General features: G+C 44.7%; 1 protein-coding gene across 2 annotated transcripts in view; it reads right to left on the reverse strand.

The window, feature by feature from the left end:
* Nucleotides 1-26711, reverse strand: part of KIF6 (kinesin family member 6) — a 380441-nt gene that overhangs the window by 52051 nt on the left and 301679 nt on the right. For both annotated transcript variants that reach the window (XM_075925091.2, XM_075925090.2), the window contains exon 16: nucleotides 5329-5379. In XM_075925091.2, the coding sequence (XP_075781206.2) occupies nucleotides 5329-5379 (51 nt within the window). The remainder of the gene's footprint in view (nucleotides 1-5328; nucleotides 5380-26711) is intronic.

Below are 26711 nucleotides of genomic sequence, written 5' to 3' on the forward strand. Positions count from 1 at the left end.
TCTATAGACCAAGACCATAAGTGGGCTGCCTCCTTGCATAGGCGATAATATCTGGCTCTGCCTTGCTTGTTTATCTAGTACATTGTGGCTTGATTGTCCGTAAAAATCTGTAGAGTTGCCCTGTGTCTGTTGGAGGAAGTTCTGACATGCGTATTGTACTGTTCTGAGCTCCAACACGTTGATGTGCAGGGAACACTCGTGTGAATGCCATTGGCCCTGGACTCTGAGGGGGCCTGAGTGCGCTCCCCACCCCAGGAGGAGGCATCCGTTATGATCGCGATTGTCGGGGGACTTCTGAGGAAGGGTCCTCCAGCGCACAGGCTTTTTGGATCCACCCACCAACTTACTGAGCATTTGATTCTGTTTGGGATAGAAATCAGCTTGTTGATACTGGTGTAATGCGGTCTGTAGACTCTTTTGAGACATTGCTGCATTGGCCTTATATGCAACCTAGTATACGGTACCACTGATGTGGCTGCTGCCATGTGGCCTAGTAACTGGAGGCAAGTTCTTGTGGGAACTTGTGGGCTGATCTGTAGCACCTCGATAAGATGCTTGATAGACTGGAATCACTGGTGGAGCAGGGAAGCTGTTGCCTGAACACAATCGAGATATGCTCCGATGAATTCTATAGCCTGAGTGGGTTGGATCTTGCATTTGGATAGGTTAATTTGTATTCCCCAGAGCCTGGAATAGGGACATGGCTAAGGAGACCGCTTTGTGGGCCTCTTGGCTCTTGGTTGCTCTGATCAGACAGTTGTCAAGATAGGGAAATATGGATATCCCTTATTTGCGGAGATGGGCAGCCACCACTACAATAATTTTTTAGAAGACCTTTGGGGCTGTGAAGAGTCTGAAGGGTAGAACTGTGTATTGGAAATATATGTTGCCATGTGTAAACCTCAGGTATTTCCAGTGTGCTGGCAGGATGGATACATGAAAATAAGCATCCTGGAGGTCAAGAGTTGATAACCAGTCCCCTTCATTTAAAGCTGGTATTATGGTAGCTAAGATCATCTTGAAGCGTTGGCATCATATGTGATGATAGAGCCTCCTGAGCTTGAGAATTGGTCTCCACCCTCCTGATTTCTTTGTTGTGAAGAAATAATGGGAGTAGAAGCCTTTGCCCCTGTGATGTTGGGGTACAGGTTCTATGGCCCGTAGGTGGAGAAGATGCTCAATCTCTTGGAGTAGAACGCTCTCATGAGATGGGTCCCTGAAAAGGGACGTGGATGGTGGGAGGTAGAAGGGATATTTGTAAAAGGAATGCAGTATCCAATCTTCATGATGTCTAGCACCCACTTTTCAGTCATGATAGAAAACCAATGGTGGAAGAATGGTAGTAGATGTTGGCGGAATAGCAAGTGGGCCTAGGGCTGTTCTAGACAGCGGAGATGTGGCAGGTTGGTTAGTGTCCTATCTATGCCTGGTTTGTCATTGCTTACTCCTGTTATCAAAATGCCTCTGAATCTGGTTGAAAGGGGAGGACTGGTATCTTTGATTGAAATATCTGTTCTGTTTGTGTCTGGCTGGAGATACATGAATACCAAGGATTTTCAACCTCATCCTGGAATCCTTGAGTGAATGGAGAGATGCTTCAGTAGTGTCTGCGAACTGCTTTAATCCCTGGAAAGGGAGATCATCTACCATGGCCTGAACTTCAAGAGGAAACCCTGACAGGTGGAGCCAGGAAGATTTTCTCATCACGATGGCAGTAGTGATGGATCATGAAGCTGTGTTGGATGTGTCGAGGGCAGCCTGCAGGGCCGTGCGGGAGATCAGAATTGCTTTGTTTATATTGGCAGAAAACTGTTCTTGTCTGTCATCTGATACATTGTCAATCAAGAGTGAGAGCTGTTCAAAGATGTGGTGGGTGTATTTTGCAAACGTTGCTGTGTAATTTGTTATACGAAGCTGAAGAGAGGATGAGGAATAGGCCTTTCTGCCCATGAAGTCTAGCTGCTTCCACTCTTTATTATATGGGGTTGTGTGCGTGGCGCTCTGTTTGCCCCTCTGATTAATTGCACCCTGCACTATCGAATTGAGGGACAGATGGGAAAATAAGAAATCTGCGCCCCGTGGGGCCACGCAATATTTATGGTCAGGTCTCTTCCAGACTAGTGGGATTGTGGCTGGTGTCTTCCTTATGATTTTGGCAGAGTCCTTAAGCGCAGGGTCCATGGGTAACGCCAGTTTGAAGGCCAGTGAGGCATGGAGTATACCTGGTCAGCTTGTGTTGAATTTCAGGAAGGGTGACCAGGGAGACCTCAAGGAAATCTGCAATGCACTTGTAAAGTTCTTGGAAAGAACAGAACTCGTCTCCTGCAGTAGAAGGCAGGGGGCATGACGGTGTCGTCTGGAGAAGAGGAGGAAATGTGTGTTGTAGGATAGGAGGAAGTAGACAACTCCTCATCAATGGATGAAATTGTCTCTTCTTCTTGGTAAAGCGATCTGTCCAGTGATGGCAGGGATATTACTCTGGAGATAGGAGCAGTTGGCATGAGCTATTGTACCTGTTGTGGGTGTTGGGCTCGATATGGTGCTCACAGGTCCCAAAAGGACCAACTGAAAGGAAGTTGTATGGTAGGGGGTAGCCATTGCAGTGGTTGTTGCTGTACCACTGCATGGTGTACTTGTGGCTGAGGCTGCTTTCGGGAGGAATGCCTTGGGGAGGGGGTGCCGACCAAGGGCTTCTCCTCATCATCACTTGACAATGGTGGTGCTGAGCCTGGCGTGCCTGAGCACAAGAAGCTGCCCAACGAAGGCATGCCGCTAGTGCTGAACAGAGGTGTTTTGGGCATTGAGGACACCCTGAGATCCTCCGCAGTTGTGAATGGGGCCAGTACCTGCGTATGTGGTGCCGAGGGCAGATGAGATGGGACTATGGCTAGTACCTGCAGAGCCAACTGTACTGAGAAAGTGTCGGTGCCGCATGCTTGTGCCTCTTTGGTGCAGGCAGTGGCATGGGTGCTGATGATGCCATATGAGACTTCAGCTTTTTTGTGCCAGCGGTGCCATGACCATAGACGGCTTGGTCTTATCTTTCCTCAGTACAGATGTGTGTGCTGACGGTGCCAATGGTGTGGATTTTACTTGTCTTTGCCTGGAACCTTGCTCAACTTAGGTCCTTGGACCCTCGGGAACCTTTGGTGCCAGACAGTCCTGGAACCTCCCTGCATGGAGCCCTAACTGGGGATGGAGCAAGGGGCACTTTGGGTGCTTGCTCCCATGTTTTTGAGGGAAAATCATCATTATTGGAGGAGTGAGATCTCTTCCTAGGTTGATCAGAGGAAGAGTCTCTTGAAGCAGAGCTGCCAGACATGGCTCTTTTAGACATGGCCAGAAGTGACAGCTGGCGCCGGGGAGAGAAGTGCTTCGGGTCAGAGGCCAGTCTCACCATCTTCTTCAATGAAAGGTGTTTTAATTGAAACTCCCATGCCTTCCGTGTATGAACTGTTAGTTGTCTGCAGTGCTGGCGCTGTGTGGTAGCGTGTGCCTGACCGAGGCAGCACACACACTGGGAATGACCATCTGTGACGGGGATGGAAAGCCTGCAGGAAACGCAGCATTTGAATCCTGGGCAACCAGGCATCCCAGGGAGAGTAGAACTGTTGGCCAAACTGATGGCGATCTAACAGAGAAAGTCTTTCTTCTTCTTTTTTTCCCTTCAATAAAGAAAAACCTTAACTCTAAACTATCAAAAAAAAACAAAAACCCCAACAACCCTGTAACACTAACTATTAACAGGGTAAGTGCTGAACTACAAGATGAATTAGGAGAGCAACTGTAGTTCTGGCGGCGGCAGAGAAGGAACTGAAGGAATGTTTTCTGCCCATGTGTGGTACCGGCACCACACATGCTGCTTGCCTCGCGTACACAGCCTACTGGAGAGCATTGCTACCGTAAATCTCTGACTAGGTCCATAGTGGCGCCACAAGGCCTAAAGTGGAGCACCCACAGGGACAGTCCTCGAAGAACCCATATCTCTCTCCTCCCATGTGAGTGCCCCAATTACAACAGGCTATGCTTAGGTGGATCTCTCTCAGACTCTTCTTTTGAAAGTGTTTCACTTTGTGTCAAATATTTTAAAAGTCATTGAGCAAGAAGCAAAGTGAGAATGACTCCATAGCCTCATGGGTAGGGCATGCACTTAGGAGACGGGATACCCAAGCTCCTGCTCCACAGTCCGAGCGCCCAAACTACTTGGCCAAAAGTTATGACTGGGCGCCATCATCACTACCGCCTTTTAGTTTGTGAATCAAGCCCCCCTCCTCCTTGGGGCTTGAGTTTATGTGATGAAGTGGGGATTTTATTCACTCTGGTCTCTTTGTTATGCTGTATGTGATTCCTACTGTCCTGGGCTGTTCTGTAGTAACTCTGTGTGCATGCCTCAGTTTCCCTGGCTATTGCACTGGTGCCTAGCCGTGGATGGGAGTTTTGGGAGAGACTCTCACTGAGGGAAGGCTGCCCAGCCCAGCATGTACACAATGGCTGAGGCTCTCCTGTAACCTGAGCCTAGGTGAGAGATTCAATCAGGTGAAGCCAGACAAAGGAGATGGGGCTGCCTGCAGGGCTGGGATTGGTTGCTGAGTGTGTGGGTTGGTCTCCGCTAGCTTAGGATACAGGGAGTCTAGCTGGCTTGGGGAAAGGGAGGGCTCTGGCCCCCTATTCCCAAAGGGTAGTGTGCTGACTGCTTCTGGTTCCTGGGCTAACAAGTCTGTTCTACGCTGTATCCCTGTGAACCAATAAACCTTGGCTGTGTCTACATTGGCACCTGTCTACACTGGCCGAGAGTACTTGTGCAAGAACACTGACGTTCTAATGTATAAAATCAGTGCTTCTTGCACAAATACTCTGACGCTTCCTCTCAGGGATAAGCCCTCTTGCGCAACTGTTCTTGCAGAAGAGGCCAGTGTAGACAGGCAACGTTAATTTCTTGCGCAAGAAAGCCCGATGGCTAAAATGGTCATCAGAGCTTTCTTGCGCAAGAGAGCGTCTACACTGGCACGGATGCTTTTGCGCAAAAGCATATCTCTTGTGCAAGGGCACATGCCAGTGTAGATGCTCTCTTGCGCAAATACTTTAATGCAAAAACTCTTGTGTTAAAAGTATTTGCGCAAAATCTTGCCAATGTAGACGTAGCCCTTCTGTTCTACCTGCTGAACGAGAGTTAAATCTGGCTGCCGATATGGGTGCAGAGCCCGGTGGCTCCCCCACACTCTGTGACCATTGCATGTTTTATGTTTACACTCCATGTAAACACTGGAAAGAACCTTCTCTTCCCAAATGCACAATTTATTATCCATACAAAGAATATTCTGCTCTTACCTAGAGCTGCCCTTTGAATGTGCCGCTGGGTTATCTCTCCTTTCAGATGGTCTGTGAAAGACACAAAGTGTAAGTGGTTAAACAGCTTTCAAAAGCGTGCAAGACTAATGAAGTCCTACTTGCATCTCATCACTTGAAATTTCCCATGAGGCCAGCCAAATTACATGGGTGCACAGGAGTGGAAGTGAATCTTAACTCTCCCCAACTTACCTACTATAGCTAAACTGGACCAGGTCTATTTCAGTTCCATATACCCTAAAATATAAGAAACACTGAGTGTTCCCTTTCTTAATATCATTATCTTCTTACTGCTAAGTATGTTGCCATGACCTATGCAATTTCCCTTCAAAATTCTGTTATCAGCTGTCCTTTGATCTTGTGCCACTGGTTTAGTGCAACGATTATTTCATACCATAATTAAATTGCTGGATGAATAACCATTATTCATGAATAAAAGTTCAACCAATTAAAAATACAACTTCGGCCATTATGTGTGGTTTGAGAACAGGTGGGACTTTCTGTTTATAAATATGAACAAATTAAACCATTAAAGATGGCATGTGTTTAAGAGGATTGTCTTAGAGAAGGAGGAAAATGTAAACCATTAAAGATCTTTAACACTAGGCAGGTCCATTTCCTGAGAACCAGTAAAACATAAGGGCTACGTCTACATTGGCCCCTTTTCCGAAGGGGCATGCTAATTTTTCAGATCGTAATAGGGAAATCCGCGGGGGATAAAATATCCCCCGCGGCATTTAAATAAAAATGTCCGCCGCTTTTTTCCGGCTTTTAGAAAAGCCGGAAAAGAGCGTCTACACTGGCCCCGATCCGGCCCGATCCTCCGGAAAAAAGCCCTTTTCCGGCGGATCTCTTATTCCTACTTTGGAATAAGAGATCCTCCGGAAAAGGGCTTTTTTCCGGAGGATCGGGCCGGATCGGGGCCAGTGTAGACGCTCTTTTCCGGCTTTTCTAAAAGCCGGAAAAAAGCGGCGGACATTTTTATTTAAATGCCGCGGGGGATATTTAAATATCCCCCGCGGATTTCCCTATTACGATCTGAAAAATTAGCATGCCCCTTTCGGAAAAGGGGCCAATGTAGACGAGCCCAAGAAGTTAAATGTCTCAGGGTATGTCTACACTACCCCGCTAGTTCGAACTAGCGGGGGTAATGTAGTCATCCGCAATTGCAAATGAAGCCCGGGATTTGAATTTCCCAGGCTTCATTTGCATGAAGCCGGCCGGCACCATTTTTAAATGCCGGCTAGTTCGAACCCCGTGCTGCGTGGCTACATGCGGCACGGAGTAGCTAGTTCGGATTAGGTTTCTAATTTTGATTTTTTTGTTGAAAAATACAAATAGTTGAGTCACAGAGCTGAACAGAAAGGGGTGTTTATATTAGTCAGGTTTGGGCTACACTTACCAGTTTTACTGGTATAACCATGTTGGTAAAAGGTGTGATTTTTTTCCCCCACAGAAATACTTACTCCAGAAAAAGCCCTAATTAGACACAGTTATACTTGTATTAAGATAATTTGGACCAAATCAATATTGCAAACTTCTGCCAGGTATGATATCAGTATGATTTGTGACCAGCAGACGTGTACAGAAAATGTCCTTAATGTAGACAAGTATGTCCCTGCAAAACTGTGCCTTTATCAGTATAGCTAGTTTCACTCAAGAGGGGTCTAGAAGGTACATTTTTGCTTTTTTAGGCTGCATCCACACAAAGAGGCTTTGGCCAGTGTATTATAGCAGTATTAGGGATGTAAAAGAGTAGTTGATCAGTCAACTACCTGATAAGTCTAGGCCTATTGGGTAGTCAAGTCAACTACTCACATTCCACCCCCCTTGCTGCCTATATCAGAGGCAGCAAAGGGGGGGGGGGGGAGGACAGGAAGCAGGAGCCAGTGCAGGGGGGAGCTGGCTTAAAGAACTGCCCCCCCCCCCAGCACCATCATCATGCTGCCACTTCCCCACTTCCCCCATGCTGGGGTGAAAGAGAGGGCCAAGGGAGGCTGCTCCAGCTGCAGCTGCTGTTTGTGCGGGAGTGTGTGTCCCAGAGTGGAGTTGGGATCCCCCATGGACAGGAGCTGCTGTGGTAAAGCAGCCCCCATCCACAGGGGTACCAACTCCCTGCTGGGACCCCCTATGGACAGGGGCTGCTGCTGACGCAGTCTCTGTTCATGGCCAGCCCCAGATGCCGCAAACAGCAGCTTAGTATTGCCTTAATCTTTGTATTCATGCCCATCAGTGCGAAAGAAGCTATTTGCATATATTTGCATATGTATTTGCATGTATATGTAACCACACTTAAGTTGCAGCTCTTGGCATGTGCTGTGAGTAGCATTGTGCCCCCCGGAGCTTCCAAAGTTGAGTAGCCCTGCCCTACGCTCCTCAGATTATATCAGGACAGTAGCGCCATCTATCCACATCCACAGTGGGCTTCCAGAAACATTTGGATTTAAGGCTGCTCGGACATCAGTGGCACCAAGGTTGGGGCAACTTTGCTCCGTGACTGGGGAGGCTCGAGCCACCTGCCCTCCCCCTGCTCTGGGGCCACGAAGGTTGGTGCCAGGCACCATCCACTCAGTGGGAGGGAGGAGGTGGAGAGTGCTAAGGGCCTGACAATGGTGGGGGCTTGGCTCCCATGGGCCTTGGGGGTTAGGGACAGGGCTTGGGACAGAAGGAGAAAGTGTGGGGCTTGCCTACCCCATCCCTAAGTTCATCCACCACTCACGAATTGTTGTATACTTGCTGCCTGGCTCAGTGCAGTGTGACCAGCTGAACACAATACAGAGCATATGAGTTGTTAAATATTCAAACCAATAAAAAGCAATTTTGTATTTAATCACATTTCATTGAGAAGTCTCTCCAAGGGAGTTGTAGTCTAAGGATTTCAAAAGATGTTTGTTGTGAACAATCATTTCACTGAATCTTTATCTGTAACAACCACTTCCATGTGGTCCACTCTCTCTAGTTAAATCAGTACTGAAAATAGCAGCATTTGATTGAGAGTTTGAGTTCCAGGGGTGGAGGAAGGTTGTTTTGGTATTTTTTACATTTCCTTCAATTAATCTGCTTCTCAATATTCAAAGATCTATATCTGTATAATAATTTTAAGAAGAGCATTTAGTACAGAGAAGAACATGGGACCCTTATCAAATTTGGAAAGACATTTGCAAAAAAGGGATCAATCATATCTCTTGTGTACTGAAAACTTCCATTGGCACTAAACATCACAGTGCGGACTCTCCTTCTCTCCACGGCTCAGGTGTCTTGAATTTACTGTCAGCACTGCTGGCAAAGGATGGGAGTGGCATAAGCTGGATATTAACCAATCGTGGTAGCTCACCAATTCTGAGTTGGCCAGATACTGAAGGGTCTAATAGTATGTCTGCACAAGAGCCAGGAGAAGTGATTCCCAGCTCAAACAGATATACAAGCCCAGCAGGGACAGCCTCACTGTGGCTGAGCCGGAATGCACCACACACCTTCCATCAGGACAGTGAGTGGTGAGTGCTACTCTGCAGCTCTGCAGGGGAGGTGGGTGGGCGCAGAATTTTTTGTGCACAGTGGTGCAGGCACACCCCTTAGAGGGAACACTGATTGTACTGCATCATGGGAGATGTAGCTTGACTGGGAAGCCTTGCCTATAGGGGGAAATGGAATTAGGCACTCAAAATGTTGTTCCCATGAGGCACTGCAATGGCTCAGGTGGACATGGTTTAATATTGAACTGACCTGAAATGGTTTGAAATATTTCAGTTTGGATCAATTTGAGCAAAAAATTGATATTATGTTTGGATTTTCCCAAAAGAAACTTTTGGGTTTCAGGTGAAAATTCTTGGTTTTCAATAAAAAGTTGAAATTTTGTGGAGAAAAGTTTTCCCTTTTTTTGTTTTCATTTACATTTTCAGTGAAAAAATTTTTTGTCCATGTCTACTCACAACTGCTCTAGAACACAGGTAATCCTAAAGCAAGTTTGAAAGTTAATTAGTGACAGAATTAGGAGATAATTCCAGAACTATTACCTGTACAAACCTTTTCATATAAATAGAAGATTTCAGCCTCTAGTACTTCCAGTTTATAATCTTCACAAACAAATATTTATTCGAAGTACAATGAGGAACCACATGCTCACAAAGAAAAATATCTCTTGATCCCAATAATGTAAACTTATAGACAAGGTACTTTTAAATGTGGTTTGCAAAAACTGAATTTAAGACTTGGCGAACATCTCTTTCCTGATGACTAATTATGTTTTCTGAAGTCTCACCAAACAAGCAGCTAAAAATAGCCCTGCAGCTGATACCAAATCATTTTTTCCAGTGGAGTCATTCTTCATTTGGAGATAACAGTCCCAATAAAATGTTGAATGCTGCAACTCCACATGTTTTGGCAAAAAAGTAGTTTTGGGGAATTTAAAAATTCACTCAGCATGCAGCTTGCTGTCATCAGGGCTGAGATAAATCTGTTGTTTTTGGCCTCTGTTCCTGGACACATGTACCATCCTGAGGTATGGAAAGGAGATGGAACAGTAACAGAAAACTCTAGCCTTGTGACAGGAGTAAAAAGGCACAGAGAAGACAAACAGAAAAAAAAAGCTAACCGAAGAATAATCTGAAGCATGGAAAAAGCTTCATTCATGAGGATGCTGCTAATTAAACATCATATTCAGTGATTTAAGGGCTACAGACTTCTTCTCAAATTACATGTAATTAACTAGCAACTAGTGTGAAAACAAACTATGCCAAGTTTTCCTTCAACTTCCATTTTAGCAAGCCTGTTACTAAATGGCTGCATTCATAACTCGATAATGAAGTCAGAGAGCCCCTCACCAAGGAAGATGCCATTAAATGGGAATGTTTCCAGCTTGTATGTAGTTTAAATACAATACCAAACTTGTACAATCTCAGCTGAACTACAGTGCTTGCCATCTCCTACAGCTAGGATCTGGAACCAGTTTAGGAATTTCCCTTCTAATGGAGGATAATATTTAGGCAAGATGAAAATCTACTGTAACATTTTTTGTGTTTAATAATGTTACTTCAGACTCTTTCAGAGATCCGAAGGGAGCTATGTTCCAAAATATCACAGACAAGAAAGCTTTGATTCACCACATAAAAGAAATGAGCACTCCGAAATTTTAGAAATATTGGGGGGAAAGATTTTTCAGGGCTTCTTTTGAATTTTTATCACATTTGAAGTTTCTTTTATGTTGAATCAGACATTCCACAAAATGATTACATTAGAGATTGTGAAGTTAGCAGGCCTAAGAATGAAAAGTCTGGAAATGTTGACACTGAAATTGCATATGCAACTAGAACTGATCCAAATGAGAATTTCCATCTTGCAGGAAATTTTGATGTTTCAAAATTGTTTTTTTTTTTTGTTCTGAACTGGAGCAAAATTAATTTTAGAAATGGAATTTGCAAAATGTTTTAGTTTTGGAAAAGTTTTATTTTGTAATTTTAAAATTTTGTATTGGCTGTTGCAGAATTCCATTTTGTTTTATGCTTTTTTCATTGTTTTATTGTTCATTTCATTTTATAATTCTTACATTATTTCATTAAGTCAGTAGTAGTATTGCATTATACAGTAATTTCTCATTTAACACGTGCCTGCTTAAAATGTTTTCACGATAGCATCATTTTTTTTAGGGAACCTTTTTTGAATTACATGACCATCCTCAGAATAACACTATTTCCCCAGCCAGCCCATTGCTGGCAGCTGCTCAGGGCTTCCCCGGCCTCCCTGCAAAGCAGCGGAGGGTTCGCCACTCACCGCACCATTTCCCGGCGACCCCCCCATCGCCAGACGCAGTGCGGGTCCCAGCAGACCCATCACAGGGGCATACTCCCAACCCAATCCCCCTCCCCTCTCCTCCTCTTCCTTTCTCCAGAGCCAAATACCTCCACTCCGTGCTGTAATCCAGTCTCCTTTCTCCCCCAACCTTATGTCCCAGTCCCAACAGACACCACCACTTGAAACGCAACCCTCACCTTTTCCATTATTTTCAATGGGAAAATTGACCCTGCATAACACGTTTTCATTAACACGATCATTTTCTGAAACATTTCTATAGTGTTACATGAGGAATTACTGTACAAGAACCACAGCCACAGATTTTCAGAACTTCCCAGCTCTCATTAGACCATTTTATATAGGACAGATTTTGAAAATTGCTCAACATTCAGGAACTCTCATCATGACACTTCTGGTCAGATTTGCAAAAGAGCTGACCCAGTTTGTTGTGGTGATTTTTGTTGTTGTTGTTTTTAAATCTGGCCTCTGTTCTGGCTCACAGTAAGTAAGTGTCAAATTCAGAATGAAAACCGAGGTCTTTGGATCACACTGCTATTGTGGTGGCAAACGGGCATAAAATGGAATAACTTTTTATGAGTCCTTCTGAATTGAGAATTCTCTTGGGCTATGTAAGCCTCTTTCAAAAGAGAGCGTCTAGACTGCACGTTGAACTTTCGAAAAAGCGGCTTGCTTTTTCGAAAGAAAGCATCCAGTGAGTCTGGATGCTCTCTTTTGAAGAAGCCCTATTTACATTGAAGAGCGCCTTCTTTCGAAAGAGGAACTTTCGAAAGAAGGCGTTCTTCCTCGTGAAATGAGGTTTACCGCCATCGAAAGAAAAGCCGCGTTCTTTCGATTTAATTTTGAAAGAACTTGAGTCTGGACGCAGGGGAAGTTTTTTCGGAAAAAGGCTATTTTCCCGAAAAAACCCCTGAGTCTGGACACAGCCTTAATGGTATAGATTTGCTGTAGTGCCACAATACCACTTGTGCTTGGCCAGAGCACCCCTATACTCTGGTAATTTACAACTCTCAGAATATTCCAATGGGACTATGGGCAACGTGGTACAATTTAAGGAAACTCTTGGAGACTGCTCCATAGGCTTGACCATGACCAAAACATTTTTAAAGGTGTTAAACATTGATCATACTAGTTTTTTTTAAAAAGTGTTGGTTAAAATGCTTTAACCAACACATTTTAAAATCTGACCTGGTTTCCTAATCTAGGCAGGAGCTAAATGAACTCTCAGATTTTGGAGCACAATCCTGTTACAAATCACTGAATAAATGAGGTCCTGAGCATAACTAATCAAAGAGATTTTCAGGTGCATTATTAACTGTAATAGTTTCCAAGTGCCCTCTGAACTCTCCAGTTTAGTGATGTTAACAACCTTTTTTGGCATTTAACATTGAAATTGTGCTTTCTAAGATGCAAGCCAATGCATATTTTGATATTATTATTTTAGAACTGTCTTCTGGGAGCATGCTGTCTTAACACAAATTGGGGTCTTATCTTGCCACCTCAAAGTCCTAAATTAGTATGTATGCTCAAACTATAAGCATACATATTTTCATCTCCTCTGTTGGAGGGCATGCAGGGAACTGATGCACATCTGGAATATATTGCTGAGTTGTTTTCGTATCTATTTGTCCATGAATTAAATAAAGAGCTGGCCCATTACTGTTGTTTCAAACCAATGCCATATGGATACGCTATATAAACCAATCCCATCTTAATGCTGATACTGCAGGTTAGTCTTTAATGTGCTAGATGCTTTTAGACATGACCAAATGCAGTTTGTATCTTCACTAATTCTTAGGAATTAATGTATGGAGGTACAGCAAGGAAAGAAAATAAGAGGAACTGGTAGTGGTTTGTGCTTCTCATTTTTTAAAATGGCCATTGCTGAAAAAGCGCCATACTTACACCAATAAGACAGCAATTCATAGACAGATAAATACAAAGGTATTTTCTTTTTCTGACCAAATTTCTGACGATCTAATATTGATCTCCATTCCTATTCTGAGTTGACAATAACCAGATCCAAAAACAAAGGAGACAGAAAAGCAAGTTTTTGTTAAAGCACTGCACCCAGGACCTTGTACCATTATTTTACCTATGTACTTACTTGAAGTCTAGTTTCATCTCATGTTGCCCTTTCTGCCCAGTAGCTGCCCAGTAGAAACTCACTAAAGAATTCCAGGCCCCTATTAGAATATGCTTTGCTTTCAACCAACTTGATTTAAAATTGTGGTAGCCTACCCGAGTTGTTGCCTAGGAATTGTGCTCAATTTACTCTGTAATCCCTTGTCAGATGAGACAAAATTGGCCTAGAGCTAAGAACTTGACAGATGGGGCACCAAGTCCACTATGGATGAAGTTTTCAAAATATTTTTTGAAGGCCTGGAGCTGTGAGACACAAACAAGTAACTCAGGAATGTTAGGGTTTTGGAAGATTAATGTAAGTAGGATTAAAGGAGTGAGGGTGGCGTGCTTTTCCATTCCTTCATTTTTCCTATTTACAGTGAAACCTCAGAGTTACGAACACTTTGGGAATGGACATTGTTTGTAACCTTGTAATCTTTGTAACACTGAATAAAACATTATGGTTGTTCTTTCAGAAGTTTACAACTGAATATTGACATAATCCAGCTGTGAAACTTTACTAGGCAGAAGAAAAATGCTGCTTTTAACCATTTCAATTTAAATGAAACAAGCAGAGAAACAATTTCCTTAGTCTGTCAAATCTTTTAAAACTTCCCCTGTATTTTTTAGCAGTTTAACACAGTACTATATTGTGTTTGTTCCTTTCCCCTCTCCCCTTTTTTTTGGCTCTGCTGATGCCTGATTGAGTACTTCTTGTTCCAAATGGAGTGCATGGTTGACGGGTCAATTTGTAACACTGGTGTTCATAATTCTGTGGCTCTATTGTGCCACATACATCCCTAAGAAGTGTCTTTCTAAGGGTTGTGTGTGCATCCTGGTGAAATCTGACATAGGGTCATTTGAAAAGTAATTCCTCAGCAGAACAACAATTTTCACCCCAATCTGACTACGCATGTAGATTTCAGAGCACTTGGATCTGATCAGCAGAGAGCTCTACTGAACCTTAATTATAAAGGGCTGAAAGGAGTGTGCCCCATAGTATGGTCGATAGTTCACTGTTGTAGACTGCTCTGCTGCTGTAACATAAAAAAATGTTGTGTGGACACTACTAATCCTATATGATTAAACAACTAATCAAATTAGAAAATGGACAATGTTATATTTTACTACAACAGTTGTATGAATGCTGTCAGGTCAGTAAATGAGTCACATGATTCTAGAAATGGTTTTTCTCTATGCATGATAAGGAACAATCCATAACCGACGGTCAGTGAGCTAGTGAAATGAGTTATATTAGTGCAAAGCTGGTGTAAATGGGGTGGAGAATCAAGCCCTATGATTTATGCTAGACCCCAAACTAAAACAAAAATGATCAAAGTAAGTCATCCAGCTTTCAGTAAAGGCGTGGATGAAAGATGGAAAGATGGAAAGATATGGAAAGATGAAAAATTCCTTTGTAAGCGACTGTTCAGGACTAGTGATCTGCCAGACCACCCGACAAAAATATCAATGAACTGTCCATGGTGGTCAACCAGGGCCTGCAGCACCATTGAGAAATAGCCCTTCTGATTCATGTACTGGGCCGCTCAATGGTCGGGTGCGCGGATCGGGATGTAGGTCCCATCAATTGCTCTGCTGCAGTTTGGGAACCTCAGGGCAGCAAATCTGGTCAAGATTAGGTCCAGGTCTCCCAGGCGGATGACCCTCTGCAGCAGGATGGAATTGATGGCCCTCACCACTTGCAGAAAGAGACAAACAAACACAGAAAACATAGAATGAGAGAGGGAGTGCCTGAGCCCTTAGGAGGTGCTCGCCCCCCTCCCATACCATACCTTTTCCCAAACACCCCAGGAGCCACACTCTATCAGGCCACCCCTCCCAGCAGCAGGACTGTGTGAGGGCGGGATAGAACAACCCCCCCTACCCCGGGAACAGGGCTTCCCCCCACTTTCACTCCACCACCATAGCCCCCAACCCCACTTTCCCTAGGGTCCCTTTTTTACAGGATTCCCCCTTCCCATGCAGGGACTGCAGCCTGAGAGTGCTTTACCCCCACAAAGAAGGGCCCCGATGGTGGACTTCCCCACGCCGAACTGGTTGCCTACCGACCGGTAGCTGTCTGGGGTTGCGAGCTTCCAGATGGCGATGGGGCCCCCTTTTTCAGGGAGGTGGCGGGATGCAGGTGAGTGTTATGTCTTCAGAGGGCAGGGGCAATCTAGGCACATAGCTCCAAAGCTACTGCTGGTTGTCCCACCGCTCCATGGCCAGCTGGTCCCACCAGTCCGAACTGGTGTCCAGCCTCCAGAAACGCCTCTCCACAGTGGGTTGTGGTTGCCAGAGTGTAGTTCCAACACCCAGGGAGAAGGTTCCAATAATAAGCTTGGGGTCGAGCTCGGTCAGGACTAGGAAGGAAGCTGGCACAAAGTGCTGCAAAAATTGCAACATGGCCATGTGGGGCCATCGCATGCCCAGGGGCAGCTCTGGCTCCATGGCACATAGGAAAAAGCTGAGGCATACACAAAAGCAAGGCAACCATAGCAGGCACTGTGAGAGCTTTGCTGTCCCTCAAAGAGATAGGCAAGCACCTAGCAGAAGCAGAGAAATGGTTGTCCTGATGGGTCCCTTTAAGCACGTATCTCTGCAAGACTCCAGCACCAGCATTCGGAAGCAACTGGTGACCTAAAGCCCTGACTGAAGTGGTTCTGGGTGGCATTTTATGCGAGAGAGCATCCAATCAGTCTGGATGCTCTCTTACGCAAAAGCACATCACTTTTTTGATGTGCTTTGGAGTGTGGACGTGCTCCTTTGGAAGCAGTATTTTCGGAAGATCTCTTCTGAAAAAAGCTTCTTCCGAAAGGAGCCTGCAGTCTAGACATAGCCTCAGAGAAAAATTTACTAGACTGAACACATTATTAACCTCATAAAGCAGCAAAACACAGTGATAAAATATACCAAGGCCTTCACCTTGTCTATTTCACCAACAGAAGTCAGCTCAATAAAAGATATTACCTCACCCACATTGTCTTTACTTTTTCTGTTTTTTATTCTGCAGCTAGCCTGTGAACCTAACATTTTCTATTACTAAAAGGCCAGAGTTCACATTGTCACCCCATTTATAGTCAGTATAACTCCAGTATACAATTACTTTGGTTTACACTAGGAGCAAAATTTGTTCACTGTTGTTTCTCCTGATCTTAATTTTACCCCCAAACATGCCAGTATAGACATTTTTGTTTCATATACTATATATCTGAGAGTTTGTCTGCATGGCTGTCTGTCTATGTGTTTGTCTGTCTGTTCAAGAACTCCTAAATGGTAGGAGCTAAGACCACTGAAAAGCCCGGTTTCGAAAAAAAGTGGCAGCTGCCATTATGCAAATGAAGCGCAGGATATTTAAATCCTCGCTTCATGTGCACTTTTGATACGTCTAATTTACATCCCTCTGCCGACAGATGGGTGTAGTTTAGACGTACCCTCAATGTCTACCTAGCTTCATTCCCACTGGGGGGTTAAGTCAGGCCTAGCTACAGTGCTCTTGGTGTGGATTTTTCACACTACATAGTGCTGTAGCTATGTTGACCCAAGTTCTTTTGTTTTTAACCCTATCATTTCAAATATTAAGATGCAACATTGTAGAGATCCACTTCAAAACAGCAATCATTAGGGCATGGCACTTAAAGTGCTGCACAAAACAAAGACACACTGAACTATATTTTGTCATTGCCCCATCTTCTGATACCAGCATTCCCTTCTGATACTGTTACCACCACTCTGCAAAGCAGTAGCAGGCATCTGGGACTTTGCAGGTTAGCTTCCCTAGTGAATGAGACCTCAGTGATGCAGGGTCTGGGTATACAACAAGCATATACGCAGGGCTTCTGAAAGAGCGCATCTTCTCTCCCACAAAAAAAAGCAGAGAGCAGATGCATTCCCAGGACACGAGGAAAAACCCTATAGTGTAGACATAGCCTCTGTCCTGTGTCCTTCTTATCACTAAGATCACTGATCCAGTGGCCCATCTCATATATCAATTAGAAATTAATAGTTTTAATCCCCAGCTCATAAAAGGATAGATTTTATTTTCTGGTGTTTTAACTTTGCCTGATTATGAAGACCAGTTATATTACTTCTGGAAGTTTGCCCTACTGTATGGCATGATTTTATAAACAAGTTTATTACACTTTATTCCTGCCTTTGCTTCACAGTGAAATCATGGTGCTGTTATGACTTCTCTATATGACTAGAGCCTTCCTGTTAGAATGAAAGCCTCGTTGTGCTATATGCTGTACAAACATAAAGGCAGAGACAACCATTTCTTTCAAAGTTTACAATCTAAATGGACAAGGCAGACAAAGAGCAGAAGAAAGGAAGGAGTGTAATTCTCATTTAACGGATGGAAACCGAGGCACCGCGGCTCTGTCTACACTACAGTGATCTATTGGAAAAAGGTATGCAAATTGCACTTTGTCTACACTGGGCCAAATTTCAGAAAGGCCTCCTCTTTCAGAAGAGCCCTTCTTCCTCGTGGGATGAGGAGGACAGGGCTTCCAAAAGAGCGCGTCTGCTTTTCTGCAAAAAAAAAGCGGAAGAGCAGAAGCATTTCCTGGACGTGGCAGAGTTTTTCCGGGATACCTCTGGTATACCTCTGTTATCCCAGAAAAACCCCATAGTGTAGACATAGCCTGAGAGATCAAGGGAATTGTCTAAATTCCTGTATCAAGTCTGTGGAAGAGCTAGAGTCCTCCCCTTCCTCTCTTACATTATGGCTCTGGATGACAGTATTAGCACAAGAGTACATATGGCCTTAGATAAAGGGCCTCAAATGACAGTGAATATGCTATTCCTATGATCAAAATGCTAGCACAGTTGTTTTATTCTAGAAATGCAAATTTAATCTCACACTAGGAAGCTGATCAGAGGCTACATCTAGACTGCAGGCTTCTTTTGGAAGAAGCTATTCTGGAAGAGATCTTCTGAAAAAACATCTTCCAAAAGAGAGCGCCCACCTTGCCAAAGTGCATCGAAAAAGTGATCTGCTTTTTCGAAAGAGAATGTCCACACTGAATAGATGCTCTCTCTCATGTAAGCTGTGATTTCTATGGATGGAGTGGCCACCAGGGCACCTGTGCTTTTTCCTCTTCTTCTGAAAGGACTCCCTCTTCACTGTCCACACACCCCTTTTTGTAAAAGAGCTCTTTCACAAAAAGGCTTCTTCCTCATAGAATGAGGTTTACCAATGTCAGAAAACCCCCCAGTTCTTTCGATTTTTTTTTTCCCAAAAAAACATGATTGCAGTGTGGACGTAAGGGAAGTTTTTGGGAAAAACGCCATTTTTCTGAAAAAACTCTGCAGCGTACACAAAGCCTAAGTGATCAGTCTGTAATGATCAGACCAAGGATGGAAATATTTCATATTAAATAAATGAAAGGAAAAAAAGGAAGAGGGGATCTGGCCTTATTTATAGTATTTATGACCAGAGTGTCTAAGGTCCCTTCCAATGCAATTTCTGCTGGAATTTACTTCGGGGGGAGTTGGATGAGGTCCTCAGAATTTCAAGTGACTTGGTATTTGGAGCCTTTGCCCTATAGCCCATCAGTTTAAGTACAACTGAGAATGACCTTAACTCCGTGGTCACCAACCAGCAGATCGCAATTGACTGGTCGATAGCAGGGGCATGGCGCTGGAGTGCCACAGGAGGGAGGTGTCTCAGTTGAGGCCACATCAGTGGAGCTTGGGGGGGCGGGTTTGGAGGGGTTGGTTTTTTGCATCTCACTTGTGTGGTCCCTGACTGATTTTTCTGTGGGTCAGTGGCTCCTGACCCAAAAGAAGTTCTCCGCCCCTCCCATAAATAAAGACAATGTTAAAACCTTGTGTTTTGGACATCATATTTTATTTTATTTTATTTAAAAATGGAGCCTGGCCAACAAGCCCCCCGTCGGGGCCACACCCCCATCTGGCCACAACATGATAACACCCCTGCACCCCCCACTGCCTCAAACTCCTGCACCCCCTGTCCCAGAGCCCCCTACAGCCTCAAACTCCTGCACCCCCCACACACAGCCCCAGTCTTCTGCCACAACACTCCTGCACCATCCACACACCACAATCCTGAGCCCCTCATACACCACAACTCAAACTCCTGCATCCTCACATCCACAAGCCTGTGGCTTGCTCAGTACCCCAACCCTCCACCTGACCCCAACACTCTCCAGCCTGGAGCTCCCTTCCCAAGCCAGCATCCCCTTCTCCACTTCCCTCCTGCACCCAATTCCCTCCCAGAGTTTAAATCTCTCACTCCTTCCCTCACTCAAATCCCTCATTCCCACCCCAGAACCTGCACCGCCTGTCTCAACCCAGTGAGAGTGGGTAAGAGCTGAGAACAGCAAGTGACGGAGAGGAGGAGAATGGAGCAGGTGGGCCTAAGGGAAGGGGTGGAGTCTTGGGGAAGGAATGGGGTAGATCTTGGCTTGCCCTGACATTTAAAAAGTTCTCTTGGCTATAAAAAGATTGGATACCACTGCCTTAACTGATAGTGATTACTATCGGAAAACTATTTGGCAGTCTTTGTGAAATGAATTTGGTGGGGTGAGTCCAGTTGCTTGCGGATAGATGTTCACATAATACAAAATACTGTCACTGTTGGCTCAAATTGACACGCTTCTTAATGGTCTCAGCAGAAAGGCCAAGAATTAAATGGGCACAGAGACCGTAGTTATCAGAATGCAAACTCAGTGAAATATGTATGCTTCACAAAATGATTTTTTATTTCTTTGCTGTATTAATAAACCCAGTGTTTTCTGCTCATCATCAGAAGTCTTTTCAGAATTTGTATTCAATCCTTATTTATGCAGAACTGCTGCCAATCTCAGTTGGTATTTTGCTTGAGTAAGAACTTCAGGATTTGTTCCCTGGAATTTACAAGTCTCAGCTGGAGATAACAATTCCTACTATGCTACCTGAAGGGGGAAACACTATGTAGTGATATTTTAGTGGAGTTATCTATTCATTAAATCTTCATACTGGATTCATTTACTTGTGAACTGCTTACTTTTCATTTGATCTAGGTTTGCCTCTGGAATGTAACATTGTTTTTCTTTTTTACTTTCCCAGTGCCCTTTAAATCCTAATTTTATAATTTTTGTTATACACTAGACATTTCCAATAAAATTCATTGAACATATACATCCGATATAACAGTGGAAAAAATTAGAGGTTTTCTGGAAGCAAACTAAAACAGCGAATTACAGTAATCAGCAACTATGAAGTTTCAATGTTTATTTCATTAAAACAAAATGCATTTCAGAATACTGTGCTGGAAATTGGATCTGCATTCTAAACCTGGACAATTCTCTCCTGCTTCTACTCTCACTTCCTAAACGACTGGAACAATTAATGTCCAGTGAGCTAGGGTTCTGATTCTGAACTTTTACATGACCAAGTACATGATCAATTCATAAGTAATATTACTAATAATGAGCTTCTAGAAAGCTGTAAAGTACTTTGGATGACATTCATCACTGTGTAGGAATCCAGCACAAGATCTATCTATGCCCCATTTAAGTTCCTCAATACCAGGAGTTCAATGGTGCATAGGCATTGTACTGAACCTCAACAGAGGGTGAATTTGTTAATTTATATACCCCTTCACTACAAAGCTAAAAAAATGCTTTTGGCTCATGCATGATTTTCCACAACTATTTGAATCCACTATAATCTTCCTTACAGTTACTGTTGCTTAAGTAATTAGTTCTCATTTCTCAAATTGTGTAACTTATACTGGCAAGTGAGGATAAAAACTCCCCAGAATTGATTTCTTCAACTGTGACTCCAGACATTGCTTCAGCCGTGTTTTGCATCATCTCTGTCTGTAGAAATCTTACTGTTTACTTAAGGCTTTATCTACACAGGAAAATGTTTATCAGTTATCATATATATAGTAGCCCAATGTCTGTGACTCTCTACCGCTGAAACGCTGGCTGTTCCCTCTGGGCGGTGCTGTTGCCTCCCGCAGTGGCGCTCGGCTGACTTCTGCGCCGCTCAGCCGGGCCGCCACGTGGGAGCAAGTGGCGCAAGAGGCTGTTTGGGGTCCACACTCCCCATGCAGCATGGGGGTGCTGCATGGGGAGCGCGGGGCCCAAACAGCCACTTGCGCTGCTTGCTCCTGCACGGCGGCACGGCTGAGCAGCGCAGAAGTCAGCCAAGCGCCACTGGGGGAGGCAACAGTGCCACCCAGAGGGAACAGCCAGGGGACGGGGCCTGGACGAGCGGGCGTCTCTGATGTCAGGAAAGGGCACCAGATTCAAAAGGAGGAAAGCAGAGCAGATGCAGAGGATGCAGAGGAGACAGAGAGAAGAACGGAGCAGGTGAGAGAAAGAGAAGGACAGCGAGAGAGAGAGTGAGATAGACGCAGCAGGAGGAGGAGAAGAGAAACACAGAGTGAGAGGCAGAAGGGGGAGAAGAGAAAGAGAGAGACAGAGAGAGAGGCAGGAGATGGATGAGAGCTGAGAGAGAGAGGGCGAACCAGTAGGAGGAGAAGAGAGAGAGAGGCCGTTTGTGCTGCTTGCTCCCATGCGGCGGCTTGGCTGAGCAGCACATAAGTCAGCCAAGCGCCACAGCGGGAGATGAAGGGGGGCGGGGCGGTGACGTACACCCCCAAGGGGCAGGGCCTGGACGAACGTGCATCCCCAATGGAGACAGAGGAGAGCGGAGAGACAGTGAGAGGCAGGAGGGGGAGAAGAGAAAGAGAGAAATGGAGAGAGGCAGAAGGCAGAGGAGAGCTGAGAGAGAGAGAAGGGGAGGTTGTAGGAGGAGGGGAGAGAGAGAGAGAGAGGGTATGTCTACACTACAAAGTTAGTTCGAACTAACGGATGTTAGTTTGAACTAACTTTCATAGGCGCTACACTAGCGCTCCGTTAGTTCGAACTTAATTCGAACTAACGGAACACTTAGTTCGAACTAGGTAATCCTCATTCCACAAGGATTAAGCCTAGTTCGAACTAGGTAGTTCGAATTAAGGGGTGTGTAGCCCCTTAATTCGAACTAGTGGGAGGCTAGCCCTCCCCAGGTTTCCCTGGTGGCCACTCTGGCCAACACCAGGGAAACTCGTCTGCCCCCCTCCCGGCCCCGGACCCCTTAAAGGGGCACGGGCTGGCTACGGTGCCCATGCCAGGTGCAAGCCTCCCAGCACCCAGCCAGCAGACCCTGCACCTGGCACGGATCGAGCCACCCACCCGATGCCCCCCAGCCCTCATCCTCTTCCCGGGACCAGGCTGGCGGCTCCCGGGAGCTTGCCCGAGACTGCAAGAGGCGGGCACCCACCTGGGCCTGCTACCCATTCCTTTCCTTTGGTGTCCTCTAGTCCTCCTTTATGGGAACTAATGAAGAACTTTTCTGTATGCGCCCTCTCCACCCAACTCCTGCTTTTAGAGACCTCTATCCTGTCCCCCCTCCGTCTCTTCTTTTCTAAGCTGAAAAGTCCCAGTCTCCTTAGCCTCTCTTTATATGGGACCTGTTCCCAACCCCTGATCATTTTAGTTGCCCTCCCCTCTCCCAGACTCTCTCTTCCCCTCTCCCACCTCCTTTTCCCAGTCTCCCCCAGTTTTGTTCAATAAAGACAGATTCCATTTTGGAAGACACGTTATCTTTATTTTGTACATCAAGAAGAGGGGCTAGGGAAGGGTAAGTGGAAGGAGGTGAGGGAGGAATTGGGCACAAGCCCCCGATGGGGAGGACTGGGCTGGCTCTGCGGGCTTCTGGGGGTGGAAGCTCTCCTGCAGCCCCCCAATTGCCCCCTCTCCCCAGATGGCAGCCTGCGGCAAGTGCAGCCGGTCTGATGGCCGAGTGCTGTGATGTGCCCAGCGTGAGCAGTCAGGGCACTCCAAGCCAGGACTGCTTTGCAAGCGGGGCACCCCTGAGAACTGTCTGTCCAGGGTGGTGGTCGGGACCCTTTAAGCACAGCCCTCGGCTAGCCTGAGACAGCATCTCCACGCTCTAAGTCCTCCTCTGATGCCCTGCCGGCACTGCTTCCGGCCATCCTTAACCCCGCTTCAGGGTCCACTTAATGTGGACACGCTAGTTCGAATTAGCAAAATGCTAATTCTAACTAGTTTTTAGTTCTAGATGCGTTAGTTCGAATTAGCTAAGTTAGTTCGAATTAACGTTGCAGTGTTGACGTACCCAGAGAGAGACAGAGCGAGAGACTGGAGGCTCAGGAGAGAAGACACATGTGGAGGAGAGACCTGAAAATCTTGTCTTATGATGGGCTAATTGGCTAGTATAGGTATAATAACTATACATATATAGATACAGTTATTTCAGTAGAGCATCCTTTCTTTCACTTCCCTTCCGCCCAACTCCTGTGGATAGTTATTCTGGTACGTGAATAGGTTTTTTGTTTTGATACATCCATGGTGAAATAGGCTTAATATATTCAGGAATTTATTCTTCTCTGCCTTGAGGCTCCACAAGGAAGTTGCATAAATGTATCAAGATAAGAATAGAATCTTCAGGCATTTTGGACTGGGCTTCTATAGCTTTTAGAGGACCCGTATTTGACTCTGAGGGTACGTCTACACTGCATCCCTAGTTCGAACTAGGGATGAAAATGGAGACAACCGAAGTAGTTAATGAAGCGGGGATTTAAATATCCCGCGCTCCATTAACATGATCTCGCCGGCGCGCTAGTTCGAATCATAGCTGATTCGAACCAGGAAGTGCGCGCCGGGACGCGTTAGTTCGGACTAAAGCCCTTAGTCCGAACTAATGTTACTCCTCATTTAATGGCTTTAGTCCAAACTAACGCGTCCCGGCGCGCACTTCCTGGTTCGAATCAGCTGTGATTCGAACTAGCGCGCCGGCGAGATCATGTTAATGGAGCGCGGGATATTTAAATCCCCACTTCATTAACTACTTCGGTTGTCTCCATTTGCATCCCTAGTTCGAACTAGGGATGCAGTGTAGACGTACCCTCAGAGTCAAATACGGGTCCTCTAAAAGCTATAGAAGCCCAGTCCAAAATGCCTGAAGATTCTATTCTTATCTTGATACATTTATGCAACTTCCTTGTGGAGCCTCAAGGCAGAGAAGAATAAATTCCTGAATATATTAAGCCTATTTCACCATGGATGTATCAAAACAAAAAACCAATTCACCCATTTTTTGAGGAGTAACATTAGTTCGGACTAAGGGCTTTAGTACGAACTAACGCGTCCCGGCGTGCACTTCCTGGTTCGAATCAGCTGTGATTCGAACTAGCGCGCCGGCGAGATCATGTTAATGGAGCGCGGGATATTTAAATCCCCGCTTCATTAACTACTTCGGTTGTCTCCATTTGCATCCCTAGTTCGAACTAGGGATGCAGTGTAGACGTACCCAGATTCTCTTTGAATGAACATAACAAAGTTTTTCATGTCACCCCTCTATTGTGATAACCATATCAGCCTCAAATGCATATTTGCCCATTCTCCCACAAGTTTTCAGGCTTTCTTTCGCACCTTCCATGAGCAAAACTTTAAGACCACATTCCTACTACCCTTCAAAGACTTACTTCTCTTGTCACAGCCACACAAACTCAGCCATGAAATATTGGCTAGGCTAATGTGGCACTTGAGAATAGTTCATTTAATTAAGTATTTTAAAAAGAGAGATGACTTGGTACCATCAGACACCATTGAACTATATATTCACTTAGCTGTGTAAGCTTATTTTCATTACACTCAACTTCTTTCTTGCTTTTCGTCTTTTTGTCACATTCATTTGCTGGGTCTTGATTAAACTCCCCTTCAGAGATATTATTACAAAGCAGAGACTCTGTAAAAATATGATTTCCTTCAGTGTTTCATGTGCCAGGTGGATGAAGAGAGACTGATGTTTTCGCAATCCCCAAACAGGATATTAACAGCAGATGAGGACACTTGGGATTCATTCTTTAGCTGTCCTTGACTTATAAAGTACCATCTTCTATTTGAATGATAGCGTCTATGTTCCGTATGTGTGTATGTGAAGTGGCAGGAAGAAAAGAGAAAATGATGCTGATAGACCCAGGACTTGGAAACAGCAGTTCCAAAACTAAATATATGTAATATACTGGTTGAAATCAAGCCACTAAAACCAACACCACAACATTTCAGAGTTATGATAGTACTCCATCCCTAACTAAGACAAAGTCCTGCATCTGCTAAGGGATGTCTGAGTTCTCCTTCCAGATGAGACTATGTATTGCAATATCTGGGGATGGGGTAATCTGACTGGAATAGTAACCTTATCCTTAGATGTTGTTTCTTTGCAAGTCTCATCTATTAGTTTAATATAGTTTTTTGTGAGCAGTAGTTCTGACTTCCCACTGTCTTACAATCTGTCATCAATTACACCAGGGCAAAGTGGGTATTAAACTTTGCTACTGATTGAGTGGAGAGTACTGATGTGATAGTGTTTTATACCCCACTTTGTACTCATAAAAGTGTGTAAAATGTAAGCCAGTGGACAGTCTTGGCTGGTATTTTATTCTTTGTCTCCTCTTATTATTAGACCTGCACATTTCTTCTTCTTCTACTGTCCCCAACAACTCTCACCATCTTACTCTATCACTGGCAGTATCACAGCATACTGTGAAAATGATATAGGTGCTATGTATAAAAATTAATTAAACAGTATTGTGTAATCTCATTTTCTAATAGTAGTGCTTTGGCCTCACTGAAGTGTATGATTACCTTGGCTATCATACGATCTCATGAATTAATCAGCCTCACCATAATGTTTCAGAGAAGGCAGACCAATGAAACATCACAACATTCCTGGGGAAATTGCATGGTCAACATCACATGCACATAATCCACCCACCTAGCCTTTTTCATTATTAGAGGGCCTGTTGTTTGCCTGCATAGCTATTACTCCCACACAAGTTTGCCTTTCCTCTCCCAGCTTCAATTATAGCATTAGCTGATTTCTGGACAGAATAAAAGGAACAGCTGCCTCCCTTTGGGTTTTCAAATACCATTTGGCCCAATTTTTCCCTCAGGAAAAATTAGATCAAATCGTGGTATAAACATCCCAAGTAAAACAGACATTTACAGTGAAGCATTGGAAAGCTTTACTCATCTATGCATCTCCTGTATATTTGTCTGTTGCATGCTTGCATGTGAGCAGCTCTTTTCATTGTTAAACTCAGCAATAGACCAGCTTCATTGTCCTCGTGGAGAGCACATTTTCTAAAATCGCCTCATTGGGCCTTATGATTCTCTGTTCCAATTCCATTGACGTGGTGCTCATGGCCTCTTTGCTACCACTTGATGAGAAGTGCTGACCAGCAGTTTGTGTGGTTGCAGACCCCCTTTCCCTGCCCCCAAACTCTTTCACAGAAGAGTGATGTGAATTGTTGTGCATGCTGGGAAAGAGAATTCCTACAGTGAGGATTTACTTGGATAAGATCCCTCGTGCAGTAGAATTCTGAGAGTATCACTGCCTTTGAGGCTGTGCTG

Source organism: Pelodiscus sinensis, chromosome 3 (genome assembly GCF_052426305.1).
Source record: "Pelodiscus sinensis isolate ZL-2025 chromosome 3, ASM5242630v1, whole genome shotgun sequence".
Taxonomy (NCBI): domain Eukaryota; kingdom Metazoa; phylum Chordata; order Testudines; family Trionychidae; genus Pelodiscus; species Pelodiscus sinensis.